Consider the following 23,823-nt stretch of genomic DNA (forward strand, 5'->3'; position numbering starts at 1 on the left):
TGTTCGGCTGTAAAATTTCTGAGTGATTTTTGGTATAATTTCATACAATTGATGATCGATTGTAAACGAATAACCCGAACAACCCTTCTATTTGACCTAGCTTCACTGCTCCGGGCTAGCGGGCCTGGCTGGCGGCCCCCACCTCTCAGGTTGCGACTCCAGTGCGACCGTTCGACCAATAAGAAGGCTAGCAGCCGCTCCCACTGCTGCCGCGAGCTTCCGTGCCAAGTCAATGTGTCTCTAGCGAGCGAGACTATCGGCAGTCGCTTTCGTGTAATGGCCTGGAGTAGCAGCGTCCGCCCTGCGCTCCATATCTGAGTAATAAACGTCAGTGATTTTTCCAATCCATCTCCCAGTCTTTTTTACAGTTAAAGTGACATTACCTATCCTCCTTCGCTGCCAGGGGATTCAGGAGTTACTCAAGACTCATAGTTCGGTACGCGACGCACAAGTATTTACCTATCTCGCATTCGTTCGTTTATTTCTTGTTTTCACCAGTTTTTGATTAATTTTTGTTCTGTCGTGTGTTCTATTATCGTCCATTTTCATATTTTAAATTTTCTCGATTTCCGTCATCGCTTATAACAAGGTTTAGGTTTAAGATTTTGTCTCCGCGTTAAATTTCGCTTTTAAACTTTGCGCAAAGGGTCAGACTTTTTCGGCCTCAATCCCGTGCGCCTAATTTCGCGCTTCGTAACTAGTTTAAAATTATGTGTTTAAATTTTGTGTTCCTCCTCTAAACTTTGCGCAAAGGGTCAGGCCTTCCGGCCCCAGTCCCATGCGCCCAGTTTCGCGTTTCGTAATCAGCTTAAAACTCTCGCATTTAAGTCTTTATTTTAAACTTTGCGCAAAGGGTCAGGCCTTCCGGCCCCAGTCCCGCGCCTCGCGTTTGGTTCCGCGCTCGCGATTCGCATTACTTTCCTTTCTTTTTCTCTAATCTTTTTTTTGACCCAGCGAATAAGGTCGGGCCAATAACGTCTGTACCGTGCGCTCGGTTCGTTCCGTTATCACCGCGGTCGCGTCACATCTTCGTTTTATCTTCTATCTTTAAGTTAACGTTCCTTTCACTTCCTATGCTGAGGGGTGGTCAAAAGCGCTAATAAAGGGACCCGAGATCGTCGACGCCGCCGGGCGGCAGAAGCCGCGAACGAGGATGTTTCGGAACTTCAGGGTTGTAGTACCCGAAGCTTCGTCGCCGACACGTCCCCTTCTATGGGTGATAAAGGAAAGTCTACCGGGTACCGCCGACCCGTGTAACGAGAATTATCTCAAAACTTGTTCGTCGTCCGGGACACTGCGACTCCCCAAGTTCTTCCGGGATCCTCGCATTCCCTTTCCAGCCACACAGGTGGATGATTTCAATTTTCCGAGATAGTGAGCGCGCCACTCGACTCCACGACGTCCAGGCTATTTTTCCTGCACCCGACCAACCAGTACTTTCGATAATTTACCGAGCTGTTTGATAAAAATGCCCGCTCAAGAACTGCCTTCTGCGTCAATTTTGTTTGTACGTGCGACTTCTGCTCCATCACCTACCCCGGTGAAACTCGCGTCGGGCCCCATAGATCGTTCAGGTTCTTACAATTGTGCCGACCCTCGCTTTACCGTAATGACCTCACCGCAACTACCCCGAAAGTTATCACAGCCTCACCCAACGCTAGCAGTTCCAGCGGCGACACCCTTCTTCTAGCGGCCGACGACTCTCCCGAATCTTTCTCATCATCGCTAATATCACCGCCTTCGGTAAAGCCCCGCGTCGATAAGATGTCCTCCTATCAGCGTTGTTATCTGGGTTTCCAACGCGCCATATCAGTTCTTCATTAAAGTTATGACAATGCGCCTACTCGCCAGGTAGGCTGCTGCTACTGGTGAACCTGTCACAGTACGTTAGCGCCCCACCAGCCAACACTTCTTCGTGAGGCGGCCTTTCGGCCTAGAATAAATTACTCTAACACAACGAGGTTAAACGAGCCTCCCCCCTCCCCATGAGCTGATTCAAACAGTCCAAATCTATAGGACAAATCGACGCTTATTCTCCGATAGAAAGCAATCCCTCAAGGTCGATGGTGCATCACCGATAGCCGGTCACCGTACAACAGTTCAAGATCGGTAGTGGGACAATTGCCCCCCCCCCCCCCCCCCCCCCCCCCCCCCCCCCCCCCCCCCCCCCCCCCCCCCCCCCTCCCCAACCTTGCACTAGCTGGTCACCATTCAGACGGTATCAGTTAACAGTTCTTTGGTTGAAAATTCATCTTTCTTGATTAAAATTTAAATTAATTGTTCAAAATTCATATTTTCTTGTAGAAAATCAAATTTCTGGGTTGAAAAATCATATTTTGGGTTAAAAATTCAACTGTTGGATTGAATTTTAAATTCATTTGATCAGAATTTTTTGTATGAGGAAAATTTCATTATTTTGTTAAAAAATCTCGTTAAAAATTAACTTGTATTTATGGTTTAAATTGAACCTTTCTAGTTGAACATTTAACTTTTTGACAATTCCATTTATAGTTTCAAGCTTATCATTTTTAATTACAAATTCAACTTTTTAATTGAAAATGTATCTTTCTTGTTTAAAAATTAACCATTTCATGGAAAATTCCTCTTTTTAGGTAGAAAATGAATCTTCTCTGTTTTCTCTCTATTTTTTGTTGAAATTGTATGTATTTTGTTGAAAGTCCATCTTGGTGAATTGAAAAATTACGTATTTGTTTCAAAATTCAAATAATTTAATAAAAATTTAATTATTTTGTTCAAAATTCAACTCTTTTGTTCAATTAATTCCTTCTTGTCGAAAATTCAACTAATTAGGCTTAAATTTGTTTTTTTTAATTGCAATGTCATTTTTATGGTAAAAAGCAATATTTCTTAGTTAAAAATAAACATTCTGATTGAAAATTCAACTGTTGTTTTAAAAATTCATTTTATGGGCCTAAAAATATCACTTTTAGTTGGAAAGCTCAATTTTTTAAATTAAAATTCGTCCCTTTTGCTTGAAAACTTAAGTTTTAAGTTCATCTATTTTAGTGGGAAATATTTTTTTGATTGATTCTGAAAATTTTTAAAACTGGTCTTAAAATATTTCAGTCTTCTTTAGAAACTTTAGAAATCCTTTTAAATAAAAAAAAGTTTAATATACTCTTAAACTTAATGTTTTCTCGGAAACTACACCAAGATTTTAGAAATATTACAAATTATTGTTACATATTGTATGTGCTCAATCAAGATTTAAACTTAATCCAAAAATATTTCAAGATATTTTAAAAGATAAAAAAAAAATTCAATATGAATTTTCAGAAATTTAATAGATTTTAGAGGATTCCACAAATTTCTGAAGATTTCAAAAGATTTAACAGACTTCAAAGAATTCAAGGACATTATTCATATTTAAGAATCTTGAACTCTTTTAAATAATTCGAAAACTTTGGAATTCGATTATAAACGTAAAACATTTTTAAATCAAATAACTCCCGTTAAATCCCTTGAAACACCTTGAAATTTCTTTAAATACATAAAAATATTTCTAAATTACATGAAGATCCTTAAACTCTTTTGAATTTTTGAAAAATTATTACAAATTCTAGCCTATATCAAATCGATTGAAATACCAGAAAATCCCTCAAAATGACTAAAAATCTCTTGAACTCATACAAAGTATTTTAAAGTCTTTGAAATCTCTTGAAAGAAATTGTTAAATTATTTTGCTATCCATTAAAATTCTTTTAAACACTTGAACATATTTTGTAATTACACAATAATACATAAACTTTTTTGAATTTATTGACAATTTTTAGAATCATTTTAAATAACTTGGAATTTTTAAAAACGTGTAGAGTACAAAGGGAAATTAAAGAATATGTCAGAATTTTTGTGAATATTTCGGGACATTTCGGAATATTTTGAAAAATAAAAAAAATATCTGAGATGGCAAAGAATATCTAGAATACCAAGAATATTGGAGGAATAAGTGTATGAGAATATTTAGTGAATGTATCAGGAATATTGGAGTGATCGTAGGAAATAAATTGGTTTAAAAATTAGCTTGAAGGTCAAATTATAAATTTGCTCTGTGATAAAAATGTTTAATTCTAGAATTTGAGAAGCTTGAACTTTGAATGATTCAATTTAGTTTTGAATCTAAAATTGTTAAATCTTAATTGCTTTGAATTTATAATTGTTCAAATTCAAAAGTTTGCAATTTTGAATTATTTAATTTTGAACCCTTGTGAGTCTAAATAATTTCTAATGATCTAATTTTAAAATATTCAATTTTTAAGGTTTTGACATTGCCCTATTTTCTAAATTTTTTAACTGACATTCAATTTCGTGATTCTTCAATTCAAAAGAAAATTGCGTGAAAGGAAAACCTATTTCTTCAGAATCTGCGGTAACTAATTTAGAGTTATTTTTTGTGGTACCAGATAAGGGCAAACTTCTTTCCTGTTGAACCCATTTCTATGTGATCAGTTCAATATTTATTATTTAAAACCAATTTAACTGTTACTTTCACAAACTGTGGTGATGGAATTTTAGAGAAAACAACAAAGTATCTGTCTCGAGGGCGCAGCTAGTAGAATAAACAGCCGCAAAGTAGGGACAATACTTCCACTTGAAGCGTCAAAGTAGGGCCTATATTTCGACTCGGGAAGACTTCGAAGTATCTCTTAAACTTACTCTTTCCCGAGTCGAAATATAGGCCCTACTTTGACGCTCCAAGTGGAAGTATTGTCCCTACATTGCGGCTGTTTATTTTACTAGCTTCTACGTAGCCCCTCCTAAAGATATTTTCATTCTATTTTGCTTCTGCATAAGCTCTCATTCAAAGCTCCATATTCTCCGCAGAATTTTTTAATTTTCTTTTTTGCTGCAAGCAAAAGGAAAAATGCCAACAAGCGCTAAGATTTTAAAGGTAATTATAAAGAACCCAGATCCAAAACCCCCCAAAAAAGGTATCAAATACACAAGAAGAAAAGTCAAAAGAAAAAGGTAGAAAAGATTCAAATCTTTTGTATTGAGTTTTTTATGTGCCACAAAAAATAACTCGAAATTACTTACCACAGAGTCTGAAGAAATAGATTTTCCTTTCACACAATTTTCTTTTGAATTGAAGTATCATGAAATTGAATGATTTCAGATTAAAAATTTAGAAAATAGGGCAATGTTAAAACCTTAAAAATTTAATATTTCAAGATTAGATCATTGGAAATTATTTATACTTAAAAGTGTTCAAAATGTATTAATTAAAAATTGCAAACTTTTGAATTTGAACAATTATACATTCAAAGCGATCAAGATTTGACAATTTAATATCGAAAAATAAATTGAAACTTTCAAAATTGAAGCTTCTGAAATTCTAGAAGTTAAAATTGTTATAGCAGAACATAATTATAATTTGAACTTGAAGCTTATTAGGCGAATTGTTATAAAATCATTGAATAAATTGAATTATACTAAACAAACTTTCAAACTAAATAATAATTTTAAATGGGAAACATTAAAAATATATTAAAAAAATCTACTCCAGAACCTTGAAACTTAAAGAGATCGAATTTTCTTTTAAACTGACAAAATTTATATGCACCAAAAATTGTGATATTAAAACTTTTTTATTATCCTTTAAAAAACAACATATTTTCCTCTCGAGAAATTCTGTATTATTGTGTAATTACAAAATATGTTCAAATATTTAAAAGTATTTTAATGAATTTCAAAATAATTTGAAGGGATTTAACAATTCTTTCGAAGTAATAAAGATTAGAGTTTATAAATGAATTTAAAAATATATTTTTAGTCATTTTGAGGGATTTTCTGGCATTTCAATCAATTTAATATAGCATAAAATTTTAAATAATTTCTCAACAATTCAAACGAGTTTAAGGACCTTCATGTAATTTAAAAACATTTTTATGTATTTAAAGAGATTTTCAGGAGTTTTAAGAGATTTAACGGGAGTTATTTGATTAAAACAATTTTTAAGTTTATAATCGAATTTCGAAAGATTTCGAATTATTTAAAAGAGTTCACGATATTTTTAATAAATTTAAGGGATTTTAAATAATTTTGAATAAATTTCGGTAGAATTTAAATAAGTTTTAAGATTTTAAAGTGATTTTAAAATATAAATAATGTTCTTGAATTCTTAAGAGTCCGTTAAATCATTTGAAATCTTCGGAAATTTGTAGAAATCCTTTAAAATCTATTAAATTTCTGGAAATATATATTGAATTTAAAAAAAAAATTTTTAATATCTTAAAATATTTCTGGATTAAGTTCAAATCTTTCTTATCCCTTTGAAAGTCTTACAACGTTTAGAAATTATCGTTTGGTAAAATGTTAAATTGTTAATTAAAAGCATAAATGTATCATAAATAGTTATTTATAATGTTATTCTTTTTCCTAATTCAATTTTTTCAGATTAAATGGTTTAAAAATGGAATATTTTAGACTGAAATAATATTTGAAATGTAATAGAAGCCTTTGATTAATTGAAATTATTTTTAAATTTTCAATAATTTATAAATTTTCAATAGACTCAACAAAAAATTAATGTTATCCACATTTTTCTATTTCTTTTTTACAAAAAAAGTCAATGTACCCCTCACCCAAAAATCGAGTTGGAAAGTAGTGCAAAGATAAAAAAACTAAATAATTTCATTTCACATGTATAATACGGTTAATTATTAAGAAAAAAATAGTTTCATTTCACACGTATAATACGCGTAGTAATTTCTCAATAACAAAACGAAAATACAATTTTTATATAAAGCCAGTTATAATGTTGAGGCAGCTGATAGTGACATGCACGATAAGCAAGCGTCACTCATTTACCAATACCATCTAAGAATTTTACATACTTGTATGTTTAAAACGTATGGAAGCGCGCTTTTATATAATGGCAGCGAACGAGAAAGTCACATTGAATTCTCGACTGTCAAGAACCGTAGTCACCAAACTGTCAACAATGAAGATCGCGAGGTTGTCACACTTATCAGCCATTCTGTTTTGCATCTACCTTATTCATTCAGGTAATTAACTTGCAGTATTCAATTAAAATTGATATAGATAAAATAATAAACAAATTAAACGCGAAACTGTGAAAAAGTGAAATTTTCATTTAGAAAATACATTAAAATACGAAATTTTTTTAAATATGTATACATATTATTCTTCAAAATTATATGTACATATGGTTTAATTATCATTTAGCGATGTATTTTTAATCGCTGTTATTTTTCTTAATTATTTAAAATTTTCAATGCAAATAATTCTTTAATGAATGTTACAAAATATTAATATGAAATGATACAAGATACTAAGCGATGAGTTCTGTATCTGAAACTGTAATTAATCTTTTATAATAGGATTTCAACGAATTTTTTATTTTTAGGTAGAAAATGAACTATTTTATTCCAACCCGTGCAGAAATTCCAATTTGGATCTGATCGGGGCCAGATTGGACAGAATTTGGCCCAAATCAGGCTATCTAGATGGGGCCAGACTCGAAATGAAACGCGATGCCCGATCGGAGCCCAAGCGCTGTGCCCAGAGATAACCATACCTGGCACCGATCGGGCCCATAATAATTTATTTTTCTTATTCTTAATTGAAAGGGATTCTTAAATAAAAATAATATTTAAATCGAATATATCACCTCCTTAACTGAAATTTGAGAATATAAATATCAGGTTATCTAACAGATCACGATATGAAAAAATTGAAGTATGTCAGACACTTTTTTTCGAGCAAACGGAAAAAGACAAACGACGCAACATAACAACCAGCATTTGTGTATGATAAACCATTTAAGTATTTTGCAATATATTTTTGGTTTTCATTTCTAAATTGAAGTTGCTTTCAATTTCTATATTGAAAATGAACAAATGAAATATTACTTTTGCTACTTTTCTTATAAATAAATAACCTCATTTCGAGGTTAGGTTTCACCTTAACATTCTTAATAAATTTACTTATTATAGTATTCAACACGTAATTCAGGAATATTTTGAAGTATACTATACCTACGAATTCGTCTTGTGCTCACTTTTGGCATTTTTTCCCACTTATTTTGTCACTTTTTCAAATATTAATGGAAATATTTTTGACGCTTGACATTTTTAATTGAAAATTGGGCGATTTGGAGTCAACCCACTTTAGTCCCCGAAATTAATGGAGCGCCATCTACTGGCAATCTTGGCTGTTAAGTCGGGCTCTAGACGGGGCCCAATTTAACAACCACAAAATTGTGTGCCTCATCTGGCCCAAATCGGAAATAAGCTTGTTGTCACTTGGTAAATTCTTCCCTGAAAATCTTGGTTAACTCTACCCAACATTAGTTCATGCATTCAATGCCATAAAATTTTTAGTAATAACTGTTTCATTATTTTGATTAAGAACATTACACTACTTTGTAAGGCAAATTTCTGTCAATTTTTTATTATCGGGCTTACTTAAGTCTCCTACTTTCCCCTGGACTTATCACATTAAAGTTTATGAAAAACATAAATATTTTGTTTAAAATTAAAATAATAATTATTATATTTTAAATTACATTAAAATTAATGAAATATTTTATTCAAAATAACACTTTCAACAAATAACTATTTGGAAAATTATCATGTGGGGTGAAGGTGTTGTAAAAAATTTGGTTGATGGTGGTAGATGGAGGGTAAAGTTGTTGTAACTGTTTTACAGAAAAATAGTCTTTTCACTTAAAATTTTAAGAAGTGGGACAAATTTTTTTATTTCCTAACTGAAAATTCTTTATTTGTTTAAAATTCGTCTTTCTAGTTGAAAAATTCATAATTTCAGTTAAAAATACATCTCTTTGGTTAAAAAACTTACTATTTTTTTGAAAATCCTTTTTTTCGTAAATAAATTAATTGTCTGTGTAAAAAAGTAACTTTGCTATTTTTGGTTTAAATTCAAATCTATTATACAAAATTAATCTTTATGATTGAAAATTCGTTTCCTTAATTTACAAAGCATCTTTTGGCAGCATCTGCGTTCGTTGAAATATCAAATATTAAATTTTCTATTTAAAATCCATATTTGCAGGTTAAAAAGTAAACTACTTTGTTGAAAATTTACATGCGGGTTCGAAAATTCAACTCTGGTTAAAAATGTTAATATTTTGTTGAAAATCTTTACTTTTTGTTTTAAGATATCCACCACCACGTTTTCATTGAGAATTCTTTTTTTTAATGCAACTCTTTTTGGTTAAAGATGAATCTTTTTCTTTGAAAATTTGGCCATCCAGTTTAACATTTATATTTGTAGGTTGAAAATTTAACTATTTGGTTAAAATTTAAACTATTCGCTGTCAAATGCAAATCTTTCATTAAAAAGCCAAATTTTTAACAAAGCCGTTTACATTGAAAATGAAAAAGTTTAATTTTCAGTTTTAAAAAATTAACGAATTTGCAACCAAATAGTCACGTTTTCATCAAAAAATATAATATTTTAACAAAATGGTTAAACTTTTAAATAAGTAGGTAAATTTTCAAGCAAAAACTAAAAAATATGATTATTTTAAAATAACAACAGCTGAATTGAATAGAAAAATTCTTTTCAAGAAATTTTTAAATTTTTAACCATATATACATTTTTAACTAAAATAATTAATCTTCTACCAAAAAAATTAATTTTTAAAAGGTCGTTCAACCTTAAAACAATTAGAGAAATGTTCAAAAGAAAATATTAATTCTCAACCAAAGAAAGAATTTTCAACAAAATAATTAAATTTTTAACTAAAATGATGAATCTTCAACCCAAAAAAAAAATCCATTTTTACTCATTTAGTTTAACATTTAACTTGGTAGACGAATGAAAACAAAAAATATATATTTTAAACAAAATAATTGAGTCCTGAGCAAAGGAGCTTTAACCAAAGATAATTCATAATCTTTTGAACATAGAATTTTTTTATGACCAAAAAGTAGTTTTCTTAAAATTTAATCTAAAAACAACAAAATTTCCTTCCTGATCGATTCAAAGACTTGAATTGCAGAATCTACCTAATGGTAAATGGATTCGATCTCCTTTGAAATAATTTTTATAGCACTTTTTTTTGTTGAAAATTAATTTTTTTTAATCGAAAATTAAACTATGAAATTTTTGGTGGAAAAAATAATTTTTAAAATCAAAGTTTAATCTTTTTAATTAAAAATCTAGCTAATTGTTTGAAAATTTATGGATTTTGTTAAAAATTCGTCTTTTTTAGTATAAAATTAATCTTCTTGTTTTAAAATTCTTCTTGCTAATTTCGGGATTCAACCATTTTTCTGACAATTCTTTATTTTTCAACATTAATTTATTGAATTGAAAATTAACTTTCCATTTTTGGTTAAAAACGTATTGATATTTTTAATTGCAATCTGTTTTGGTGGATAACGCAGTTTTTTTTAATTGCGCTTCTTTAAGTTGAAAATGATTTTTTTAACTAAAAACTGAACTACTTAATTTTTCGTTCAATATTTAGTTCATGATTGAGGCTTCATCTGTTTCGGTTCAAAAAAAAACCTTTTTGATTGAAAATTCAAATATTTTTTTCAAATTTCTTTTTTTCATTAATTTCTATAATGATAAAATCTATTTATATTACTTTTGGTTAAAAAATTATATTTTTTTAGATAAAAATCATATATTTGTTTGAAACTTTCTAGATTTTGTAGAAACTTGGTAATTTTGTGTAATTGGTTGAAAATTAATATTTTTCATGAAGGATTGAGTTATTTAAGAAAAATCATTTTCAGTTTGTTAAAAACAAATATCTTTAAAAGAAATTTCGATTCTATTATTTTTGGTCGAAAGTTTATATTTTAAATTGAAAATTGACGTTTTGTACTTAATAATTACATTTTTTTAATTTTTCTGTTTTGGTAGAAAATTAATTCTTTTAGTTTAAAATTGACGTTTTTTCGTTAAAGATTGAACTATTTCGAAACAAATTTATCTGTTTTGATGCAGTATTTAGAAATTCAGAATTTTATTGAAAATTCTTTATTTTTGGTAGAAGAATAGACTTCTTAATTGAAATTTCATCTTTGTTTCAAGGATTCTATTATTACATGAAAAATTCATTTTTGATGAAAAACTAATTTATTTAAGAGAAAAGTCGATTATACCATTTTTGATAGAAAAGTGATATTTAAAAAAAACTGATCTTTTTTTGTTAAAAATATAATTTTTTTTAAACCATCTTTTTAAACATGGAAATTAATCTTCGCGGTTGAAAATTCATCATCTTCATTAAGGGTTCAATTATTATTTTGTTAAAAGTTCCTTTATAGTTAGTCCAAAATTAATTTATGTCAGATAAAATGGTATTATACCATTTTTGGTAGAGAATTGATATTTGAAGTTAAAAATTGATCTTTTTTAGTTGATTAAGAAAAAAACTATTAAGTTGCACATTCCGTTTTTTTTGTTAAAAATTAAACTCTTCAACTAAAAATTTAATTCTCCCGCTTTCGGTAAAAAATTTAATTTTTGAATTACAAATTGATATTTTTGTGTTGAAAAATCAATTATTGGTTTTAAACATCGTCTTTTTTATATAAAATTAATCTTCTTGATTGAAAATTCATCTGTTCGTTTGAAACTTCAACTATGTATTAATGTCTTTAAGGAAAGTTTTCAGTATATCATTGTTGGTTAAAAACTAATCGTCTTTTGTAGGGAATTAATTTTATGGGTAAAAAATTAATCTGTTTTATATTATTTTTAAGATAGATGACCAAATTCGACTTTTTATTGTCTTATATGGGAAAAAACGTCTTGCATAATTTACTATAAAAAAATTTTTTATCGCTTAGAGATTCCACTAAATAATGTATAGAACCTGCTTGATTTTAAGTGAATTCTATCTTATTCTAAATACCTTTCATAATGTTGTTCTTGTATTAAAAATTAATTTAGTTGAAAACAATTAACATCTGTATAAAGTTTCTTAAAATTTATAATAATAATTTTCGTACAAATAGATCATCTGAAAAGTAACAAAAAAGGAATAAAATAATAACAAAATGTAATATAATTACATATATGTCACTGAAAAATCAATTGTAAACAACTTTTTCGATTAAAAATGGTTTCATTAAATAAAAAATTGATGACAAAGCTTTCTCGATTACATTGGTATTTCTTTCTCATCAATTGCACTTCATTAAAATAAAATAATGTTTTAAGATTACTGCAAGATTTACAAACAGTTTTTAATCAAATGAAACAAAATTTTAATTTAAAAATAAGTAATTTTCATTTTGTATTAGTTCACATCCAAGATATTAATAAAAAAATGCTGCTTTCAATTGTAAAACTGCGCACTTATAAGATATTGTGTACTTTTCATAGATTTAATAAAATTCTCTGATATAGGCCACCATTGTGTGCTGAAACGTTTGAAACAACTTAATTAGTTTCAATTCACCCGACCCTAAAGGCAACAACTTACATAAACAATTTCTTCAAAATTCTGTTATTTATTAGGAAAATTTCTTTGATAAAAATTAATCTTTGTGATTAAAAATTCATATTTTTTGTTAAAACTTCACTGTTTGGTGTCAAGTTCATCTGTTTTAGTTAAAGTTTGAAATAATCTGTAGAAAATTTCATTTTTTTTTATTGAATTACAACTAAAGTTAAATACTGGATTATTCTATTTTTGTATAAAATTTGATATTTTTTACTGAACCTTGATCTTTTTTAGTTAAAAGTGGAATTATTTGTTTGAAAATTTATGTATTTTGTTAGAAATATAAAACCACTTCCTTGAAAATTCATCTGTTTAATTGAGGATTCAACTATTTTGTTGAAAGTTCCTTTATAGTTAGTTCAAAATTAATTTATGTAAGATAAAATTGGATTATACCATTTTTGGTAGAGAATTGATATTTTAAGTTAAAAATTGACTCCCGGCAAGGTCGCTTTGCCGGCTCTAGAGGTGAGTGCAGAAACTCTTTCTCATATAGGATGATGACATCGTCATCATCACTATCGTCCGGGCGAAAGAGCTTGCGAGGGGAAGGGGTGCCTGTTGACGAGGCAGCCGGAGTTTCGTAACGTCTGGAATTCTCCAGACGGCCCGAAGAAGCGGCGGAAGAAGTCGAGGGCCGAACGAAGTGGACCTTTAAAGAATCCAAAAGGAGAACTACTGAGCGAACAATGGCTTTAGGATTGTGGGAGGAGGTAGAGGAAGAGAAGGGTCTGAGGCTTCCATTTGTGGGAAGCCGGAAGCCTGGAGGGCGTCGCGGAGGGCGGCTAAGCTACGGCGGACTCGGGTGCGCTTGTCAAGACGGGGATTTCTAGATTTGCCAGGCATACGTCTGGCAAGGAGGAGCAGGAAGAGGAAAAGAGAGAGCAGGGAATCGAGGCCGTAAGAAGGGCGTACTGCTCCCCCAAGAATTTAACAGAGGGATCCGGGGCTACTGAGAGCTTACCGCCCCTGTAGTGGATAGGACAAGAGAGGGCGGGGCTGCAGCAACTGTACCGACCCAGAAAAATTAGAATGATAGGAAAGCGGAGAGGCGGGGCTGCAAGGAGCGTACCGACCCTTAAGTAAGAAAAGAGTTGAAGGCGGGGCTGCTAAGAGCATACCGACCACGAGAGAGAGAGAGATAGAGAGAAAGAGAGGAGTGAAGGAATGAAGGGTGAATTATCAAGAGAGAAAGGAAAGAGAGACCTGGATTTTTTTTCGATATCAAAAGAACTTTATTCTCAAAAAGTGGTACTAAGTACCGAAAGCGACCAGGGGACTGAGGTTACCCTACTGGAAGCCCGAATAGAAGTTCGTGCCTACGCTTTTTTTTGAGGGGCCGAAGAGGGGGAATCTTTTAAAAGAAACCCAAGAAAAGTGGGTAGTGTCGGATTCGCCCGGAGTGCCTGCCGACTAAAACCCCACCCCGTTTGGTTGCCAACCCTGAAGGTTATAAACCAAGTTAATAGAAAAAGAGGGAACACCGAAATTTGGTGATCCAAGCAGTTAGTACAGCAAGGACACTCGCGCATGAAACGAAACACGGAGAGAGAAAGATGGATGAGTTAAATTAGGGCGGCGAGACTAGAAGGCAGGGCCTTCTAAAACGGTCGGAAATTTTACTCGCATAATTTGCGAGTGAATTGATTTAGGGCTTTGGGTGACTGGCCACTGAGAAACGAAGGTTTGCTGCGTGAGTGCGAGCTGCATCGATGATGAAAGGAAACTTGGTTTCCGAGAGGATTTGTTTGTTGCGGATGAACCAAGAAATGTTTAAAACGAAGTTGAGAAGGCGCATATAGGTGCTATTTAATTTAGAAAGACGAGTTGGGGTGGCAGAACCCCAGATAGGTATCGCGTAGGTACAAATGCTTCTAATTATAGCGTTGAAGGCACGAGCTTTGGTGGCTCGAGAAACTGTAGGGTTATCGAAGAAGGGTTCTAGTAAAATAAAGGCCCCATTGGCTTTGTTGCGTGTAGCGTGGATTTTTTTCGACCAAGTGAGTCTTTTGTCAAAAATGACGCCGATATATTTTGCAGTGGCACTCCATTCAATAGGGAAAGAGTTTACAAAGAGTTTAGGGGGTTTGCGCTGTCGTCGAGAAAAGAAAACAGCTTCAGATTTTGACTTGTTGATTTTAAATCTCCATCTGTAGTACCAGTCGAGAACTATTGGAGTGAATCTGTTAAGACGGGAGGAGCAATGACTGATGACCTTGGAGGAATGGAGAAAACCAACATCGTCAGCGTATTGTTTTGTGAGACAAAATCATCGAAACGTGAGAGATTAATGTTTTCAGCTAGTTTGCTAAGAGTGCAAAGTAGACTGATAGGTCGATAGCTGGATGCTGAGCTGAGAGATTTACTCGATTTTGGGATAAAGATTACAATAGCTACTTTCTAGGCCAGGGGAAAGTATTGTAGTCGCATCATTGCGTTGAGAATGTTGCAAATGGCTACAATGTGTTTGCGGGGAAGAGTTTCCAGTACCTTATTACTGATGTAGTCATTGCCGGGAGCTTTGCGGCTTTTCAAGGAGCGGATTACGTCGGATACTTCTTTAGGTGTGGTGGGAATGAAATGTGTGTCTGTAACCGTGAAATTTTCGTGCAGTATTGGAGATATGTTCGTGGAAGTCAGGGAAATTATCGAGACTGGGAAAGGGGGAGCATTGCTCTTTGAGAGATTCTGCAAAGATTTTTGCTTTTTTCTGATCAAAAAAGAAAGATTGGTCGTCTTTGGCGAGAGAGAAAGTGGGGTTTTTCTATTACGAAGGCATTTCATGACTTTCCAGCATCTTTTGGGATTTAATTCGACTTCGGCTATAAAGGAGTCGAAGGAGGACTTATCGATGGGTTCGAGAAAGGATTTAAGTTTTCTTTGAAGGAAGTTGAGACGCTAGCGGTGTTTACGACTACGGAAAGACTGCCAATGTTTGCGGGCTTCATTTTTCTCACGAATAAGGCTGTGGGTGGCGGATAGGAGTTTGGTTTTACGTCTATAAGTGGGGTGGGTTGAGGAGGCAAGCTGAACAGTGTTTTGGATGTCTTTTGTCAGGGCTTCAACAGCTGCATCCAGGTCAGAAGTAGAACGGATTTGACAGCATTTAATAGAAGAAGTTTCGAAAATATATTTGAGATGGAGGTAATCGATTTTAGATTTTGTCAGAGGAGAGAGTTCGAGGCTACCCGATAACTCTAACAGTACTGGGTTGTGGTCCGAGCTCAGTTCAGAAACTGTTCGGGGGTCTTTGACGATGAATCTATTCTTTGTTAAGAAGATGTCGAGGATGTCAGTTTGGTGCTTAGGAGAGCTAGGAAAGTGAGTGAGGTCAGAGGGGGCCTTGAAAGTCAGATTATGGTGTTCCAGCTACCATTGTTCGGGTATTAGTGTTAAAGAAGTTAGGTATTTCGGATATGCCATTGACATCTTGTAGAGGAGTGAAGTAAGAGGATCCGAAGGGAACCAGAGTCAAGATGAATTTCGACTCCAGTTACTTCGCAAGTAGAAGAATTTGTGCTAATGGCTGAGCGACGGAGGGAGTTACGAACTAGAAGCGTCACACCACTGCCTTTGGACGAAAAACGGTCTTTGCTGTATACTGAATAGTCAGGAATATAAAGTTTCTTTTCAGAATTTAGATGATTTTCGGTGATACAGGCAACATCGATTAATTCATCATTAAAAAGTTGAACTGATTCTAATCTTTTGGAAACGAAATGCTGTTAGCATTCCAGGTAAGGATAGTGAATTTTTCTTTATGAACGTCCGGGGTTTGAGAGCTGAAGGGCAGCTGCGAAGGACGAGAGGAAGTCACGAAAAAGTTGCTGTAGTTGTGGATTTCGTAGGGGGTCGGTGATGGGAGAGGATTGGGTCTGATTTTGAGCTTGCGATAGAGCACGCGCTGAGACTACATTCGCGACGGACCTTTGAGAGGAAGCGGGCTTGGAAGCACTACGAGGTTTAGGAAGGGGGGAAGGGTTGGCAATAGGATTAGGTTTAGGGTGTTGACGAGTTGAAGGTGATTTGGATCCAGGTTTTTGGGGAACTTTAGGGCATCCACGGTAGGTGGCCCAGTGAAGGCCTTTACAAGTGAGATAGGATGGAGTGGAATCTTTTTGATTTCTAGCGGGGCAAGATGCTGTGGCGTGGCATTGAGGGATAAGTTTGGATTTTCGTTTGGCTTCAACTTGAACGCTGAGTCCAGCTAAGAGTTTGATGTCGAAAATGGACTTGGATGTGGGAGAGGATGGGTCGAGATGAACTACAAGCAGGTGCCAGATTTTTTCGCCTTTTTTATGCGATGGACTCGTTTCGCAGAGAGAAGTTTACTCTGTAGTTCTTCGAGGATATATTCTTCCGTAAAGGGCTCGTTGACTCCTCTGATGACAACGATAAGGTCTTTGCCTTGCTGAAGCTGGTTGGTGGTATAACTGATTTTATGTTTGTTTTGTCTGGGAGTGATGGCGCGGAAACTATCAACTGTTTGAGGATAGACTATTGTATCGTCAGTGGTGGTTTTGGCAGATCGAATGGGAATGTCAGCTTTACAGAGAGCTGAGTGGATTTTGGGCCAGAGTTCTTTACGTAGGACACGGATTGGAGGAGGACTTCTTTCTTTTGTCGCGGATTCGTCGCCATCCGATGAGCTCGAGAAGCAGAGTCGTCGTCGGATTGCGAGGGGCTGGTTGATTTAGTGCAACTAATAGTGCGTTTCCGTTTAGTGCGTTTAGATTTGACTTTCTGAAAATCGGAAGCGTCATCGAGCGAGGAATCAAGATTTACTTGGGATTGCAGGGTGTCCCTGACTTCCGAGCCATCGGACGGAATGGCTGAGGTCGAGGCAACCCTGGAGACAAGTGCGACCTCATAAGAGTCCAGAATTTTTCGAAGACCGGCTATTATAAACGAAATTTATTCATTGGTGAGGTTCTTAGGGTTTGGTTAAGAGAAAGCAGGAGGTACGCAAGTAGGTTGCTTGGGTATGGTAGAAGAAGGGTTAAGGGTGGTCATTTTTAATATAGCCCTGAAAAGGGCAGAAGATTTTTATTCGACTTTTATTCGTTGTAGTTTGGTAGAAAAACTACGTCAGCAAAGTATAACTGCTCGAAAGCACATATGCAGATAGCAATTCGATGAGTCTGGTAGATCAGAATCGATCAATCTACCATGAGCACCAAACCGTGTCTTTCTTGTGTGTGTGCGTGCCTACGCTTGCACGCACCCGCTTTTATGTCCGTCGGCCGAGAGGCGGGCCGGCCGGCGATTGGTGCGGTCCTCTCGGCCACTCGCGCTGTTGATGGAGGGGCGTAGCGACTGCCCTGTCCATCCCTACTCTTGACATGTTTGAGCGCGCAGCTCGAGCTCAGACTAGCGACAACTTAGCGCGTCGCGCGAAGTTTCGAGAATATAGCACAAGTAAAAACGCTAATATAAATTCAAAACAAGAAATTAACAATATAGAATTGAGACAAAATTACAAATATAAAAATTGAAATGGAAAACGCCTAACAGAAAAATACAGAACTAAAAGGTTAAGGTTACAAATAAAAGATATAAAATAAAAAGGTAAAATTACAAAAGGCGAAAATATAAGAGTAATGAATTTAAAATATACGGTCCTACAAGGTAAAATAAAAATCGCAAGGTACAGAAAATATAAAACCTATTATATACTAAATTATAATTTCAAGAAAAACAAAAGGTATTGTTAAAATCAAGACCATATATACGTATGGTACCGTTACTAAATTTATATTAAAAGTAAAATTAAAATACAAAATATCACAAGGAACTATATATACACAATGCTTAATCCTCCTGTGTTCCCTAACCCTGGGTATTATTAATAAAATAAAATGGGAATTCTGTTCGTTATTAGTAATTATTCAAAAAATGGGAATTGATTTCGCTTTACGTATTAGTTACGTTGGGTTGGCGACCGCTGGTCGCTTTTCCAACGAGAAAGAAGAGAGAGAGAAAAGAGAGAGAGATGACGCGGCGTGAGTCATGCTCACAAACCTGGCGCGTGACGGGGAAGCCTTCCGTCGCAGATGCGCCAGGTGTGTTTTTACAACTCTCTTCCTTCCATGACTCATGGAGAGAAAGCAAGGTCGTCTTATTTATTGCCACTCTAAGACAATTTAACCCGAAAGATTTTCCCAATATGGGTTTATGTTTTGTAAACACAGACGGGGAAATATTCCTGGCAATTTGGTTTAGAGTGGTTCTCAACTATGGAACCATAACAATATTTTTCACGAAAAGTAATTTTTTTCTTACAAATTTAACTTTTCAAGTATAAAATTGAACGCTTTTTGGTTTAATTTCAATCTTGCTTATTTGAAAATTCGACTATTTTGGTTAAAAAATCATCTTTGTGAGTATAAAACTCCAGTATTGTATAGAAAGGGTTTTGATTTGAAAGTTTTTAAATTAGAAGCTCTCAAACTAAACTTTAAAAAAACAGACTAAAATTTTGAAAATTGAACAAATGCATTAAACAAGAGTTGAAATTGTATCATTTCTATTTTAAATCATTTAATTGAATCATTTTCTCGTGTATTAAATAATATCGAAATGGAATGATTTCAGAATTAAAATATGAAAATAAAGCAATTTCATAAACTTAAAAATTGCGATCGAAATTTGAAAATTTTTATTACATAAAATAATTATAATTGAAGAATAAATTATCTCGTTAAATTTTTCACTGATTAAAAAATATATTTGCCGTCATTTTCACAAAAAATAGAGAAGTTAAGATTTTAATAAGTAATAATAATCATTTCTTACCAAAAGGAAATAAATTTTCGATCTAATATTTTATTTTTTAAATTAATAGTTAAATTTTCAAACTATAAAGAAACATGTTTTACAAAAAAAAAATTTCTATCTAGGAAGATTAACTTTCTACCAAAAAAGACAATTTTCAATAAAATACATGAATTTTGATAAAAATGTTCAAATTTTCAATTTCGAAAGATCAAATTTTCACAAAAAATAAAAATGTTAAGATTTTAATAAAAAAGAAGAATTTTCCACCAAAAGGAAAAGCATTTTCGACTGAATATTTTATTTTTATAACACTATTATATATTTTATTTTATAAATAGTTGAATTTTTAACCTAAAAAGAAAAATTTTCGACCAAAAAGATAAATTTTTGGAAGATTAATTTTCTACAAAAAAAAAGCAATTTTCAAGGAAATACATGAATTTTGATACAATTGTTTAAATTTGTAATTTAGAAAGATCAATTTGTCATCAGAAAGTTAGGATTTAAAAAAAAAAGAATAATTTTTTACCAAATGAAAAGAATTTTCGACTGAATATTTATTTTCTAAGTAAATAGTTGAATTTTCAACTCACAAAGAAAAATTTTCTACCGAAAGATAAATTTGTATCTAAGAAGATTAATTTTCTACAAAAAAAAAATATAAATTTTCATTAGAGTGAATGAATATTGATAAAAATATTGGAATCTTCAATTTAGAAAGATCAATTTTTCACAAAAAATAGAAAAGTTAAGATTTTAATTAAGAAGTAATAATTTTTCCACCAAAAGGAAAAGCATTTTCGACTGAATATTTTATTTTTATAACACTATTATATATTTTAATTTATAAATAGTTGAATTTTTAACCTACAAAGAAAAATTTTCGACCAAAAAGATAAATTTTTGGAAGATTAATTTTCTAAAAAAAAAAACAATTTTCAAGGAATTACATGAATTTTGATACAATTGTTTAAATTTGTAATTTAGAAAGATCAATTTGTCATAAGAAAGTTAAGATTTAAAAAAAAAAAAGAATAATTTTTTACCAAATGAAAAGAATTTTCGACAGAATATTTTATTTCTAAGTAAATAGTAGAATTTTCAACCTACAAAGAAAACTTTTTCACCAAAAAGATCAATTTGTATCTAGGAAGATTAATTTTCCACCGAAAAAGACGAATTTTCAAAAAAAATACATGAATTTTGATACAATTGTTTAAATTTTCAATTTAGAAAGATCGAATTTTTACAAAAAATAAAAAAGGTAAAATTTTAATTAAAAGAAAGAATAATTTTGTACTAAAAGGAAATGAATTTTCGACTGAATATTTTATTTTCAAGTAAATAGTTGAATTTTCAACTCACAAAGAAAAATTTTCTATCGAAAGATAAATTTGTATCTAAGAAGATTAATTTTCTACAAAAAAAAAATAAATTTTCATTAGAGTGAATGAATTTTGCTAAAAATATTGGAATCTTCAATTTAGAAAGATCAATTTTTCACAAAAAATAGAAAAGTTAAGATTTTAATTAAGAAGTAATAATTTTTCAACCAAAAGCATTTTCGACTGAATATTTTATTTTTTTAATTAATAGCTGAATTTTCAGCCTACAAAGAAAAATATTCTACCAAAAAAAAAACTAATTTTCATTAAAGTAAATGAATTTTGATAAATGTAATTGAATTTTCAAATTAGAAAGATCGATTTTTCACACAAAAATAGGAAATTTAAGATTCTAATAAAAACAGAAAAATTTTTTATTAAAAGGAATAGAATTTTCGAGTAAACATTTTATTTTTTAAGTTGATAGTTGAATTATCAACCTACAAAGAAAAATTTTCTACAAAAAAGGTAAATTTGTATTCAGGAAGATTAACTTTCTACCAAGAAATACTCATTTTCAACAACAAAATTTTATTTTTAACCAAGTAGTTGAAATTTTAAACTGCAAAGATGAATTTTTCTCCGAAAAGACGAATTTTTAAGTGAAAAGGTTAATTTTTTATAAAAAAAGACACATTTTGAGCCGAAGCGATAAATTGCAAAGTGAAATTATGAATTTTCAACGAAAAACTGAATGTTTAAAACGCAAATTAAAAAAAAAACATTGGAATTTCCAAACTGCAAATTTTAATTTTCTATCAGAATAATACAAAAATTAACCCAAAAATATATGAGTACTAAAAATAATTTAAATGAAAAAATATATATTATGTATAATATTATAAACTTTTCAAGTGAAAATATGACAAATTATCGATTCATTATTGAAAAGTTGTAAATTTAGTATTCCTGGTATTTATTTAATTAAATTTCTTCTCAAAGAAAATTTTTGACTTGCATAATTTTTTTTTAATTTTTGACTCTAACCTGATTTTCAGTTTTTTCAAGACCTGCGACCACCCTGTAGTTTCAGAACATTCTTAACTACATTCATACATAAATAAAAAGTAAATTACCTTCTATTATTGATAATTTTTTTTTACTTTGAAATTTATTAATTTGCAGTTGCTATTGAAAAATGTCCATCTGAAAACTGCATGTACACCGATAAATGTCTCGAAACTACAAATATTCTTTGCGAAATTCCAGGAGATTCATGTTGTTCCATTGGTAAGTAATACAACTAAATTTTTTGTTAGCTTATAAGTATATCAGAAAATTAAAATAAAGAACTAAAGTATTTTTTTAAAGTTCTGTTTCTAAGGGGTCCCTCCCTACAGTGGATAAAACAACATAATTTAATTAATTATTATTTTAAAATTTTAATACATTGGCAGGTTAGCGACTTAACCGGAAATTCCGGGATATAGGGAATTTTATTTCCCGAGAAAAAAACGGGAAACGAGCGGGAATTTAATTTTAAAAATCGGGAATTTAATTCTGATCACAGCAAAATTGAACTTTACATTATTCAAATAATTTTAGTAATTTAGAAAAGTAATTTTTTCTTCATCTGCAGTCGTAAAGTATATATGTTTCTTAGATTACGAATTCATTTATTTATTTAAAAATTAAATTAAACTACTTCCTTGAAAATTTATTTACTTTGGATAAAATTCATCTTTTTCATAAAAATCGCAAGTATCTCAGTTGAACAAGCATCATTTTAGTGTAAAATTTATCAGTTTGGTTGAAAATTAATTTTCTTGAACTTAAAATACAACTATTTCGTTTTTAGTTAAAAATTGATATTTCCGATTTCAAAATTCAACAATTTGAATGAAAATGGGTCTTTTTAAAAGTTAATCTTCTTGTCTAAAAATTCTTCTCGGTTGAAAATTCAAGTATTCCATTTAAATATTTATATTCCAGCTATTCCATTTAAACATTCAAATTTTTAATTGAAAATTAATGAGTTCCGTTAAAGATTAACTTTATTAACTAAATATACAAATATTCCGTTTTCGGTTAAAAGGGAATATTTTCAATTCAAAATTAAACTAGAGTTGAGTAACAAAATAGACAAATATATTTGGTTAAAAATTTGTCTCTTTTAAATGAAGATTCAACTATTGCGTTTAAAAATTAATTTTTTGTTGTTGAAAAATTGTATTTTTTGGTAGAAAATTAATTAATCTTGTTTGAGGCAAATATGGATATTTTTCTTCTGTTGACCTTGAAAATTGAAAACATGACCGTGAAAATCCGCGAATTACATTAGTAATAAATAAACAATACATGTTAATCAATTGAATTTAATATTAAATAATTTACGCATATTCGCGCTTTAAATTAATTATTATCCACTGTAGGAAAGTTCCTGCTATTTCGGCTCGTTTTTCTTATTATTAACTCAAAAATAAAAAATTAAAATTTTCAGAAATTTAAATATGTACTTTTTTCAGTTAAATCAGAATATAGGACTGCGTGTCGTCACTTCGGTGGTCAGTGCATGGACTTTTGCAGCCCAACACTCCAACAAACGGCTAATGATTGTGCAGATGATGAAATTTGTTGTGTTTTAGTCTGATAAAATCAGAAAAAAGCAGGAAAAATATTTTGTTGATTTTGAAGTAAATTGAATAAAAATAATTATTATATTTTGTATAATCCTGTTGTAAATGAATATTTAAATAATATTGCCCAATTATTTCCAATATTTTTATTTAACCTACGAAAAAAAATTGTATAATCTAAAAGTAAAAGATGTGTCTAATAAAAACGCGTTAGAAAATAAAAAGCTTGAAAATTTCTACAGCATCAAAATTAAATATTTATTGTTCACGATTCAGATTTTTTTTTTAAATGTAGTGTTCAATCTTGTAATTTTTCGACAAGCTCTTCAGATTTGAACAATAAAAACTGAAAGGCCCATTAAAATAATAAAAAAAAATTTAACTTTAATACGTCTAAATAATAATTTATAGATTTTTTTAGACAATTTTTACCAAATATTGTTACTTTTAATTATTATTCAGATTTCTGTTTTGTAGCTGAACAAACAAAAGGTTCGGGAAGGCCAACCAAAGCAAGCAAACATTTTTGTTTTTATTTTTCGTTGATAATTAGATTGAGTTATAAATAGAGAAATTAAACTACAAAATATGCTGAAATAAGTTAAATAGGCCT

The 23,823-nt window shown here is 31.3% G+C and overlaps 1 protein-coding gene across 1 annotated transcript; it reads left to right on the top strand.

Moving 5' to 3' along the window:
* Nucleotides 1–6,917: 6,917 nt before the first annotated feature.
* Nucleotides 6,918–23,313, top strand: LOC117177217. The gene is made up of 3 exons (XM_033367766.1): nucleotides 6,918–7,025; nucleotides 21,760–21,864; nucleotides 23,100–23,313. The coding sequence occupies exons 1-3, from the start codon at nucleotides 6,962–6,964 to the stop codon at nucleotides 23,222–23,224; spliced, it is 294 nt and encodes a 97-aa protein (XP_033223657.1). The 5' UTR covers nucleotides 6,918–6,961; the 3' UTR covers nucleotides 23,225–23,313.
* The last annotated feature ends 510 nt before the right edge of the window (nucleotides 23,314–23,823 follow it).

The sequence above is a fragment of the Belonocnema kinseyi genome, chromosome 7 (genome assembly GCF_010883055.1).
Source record: "Belonocnema kinseyi isolate 2016_QV_RU_SX_M_011 chromosome 7, B_treatae_v1, whole genome shotgun sequence".
NCBI lineage: Eukaryota > Metazoa > Arthropoda > Insecta > Hymenoptera > Cynipidae > Belonocnema > Belonocnema kinseyi.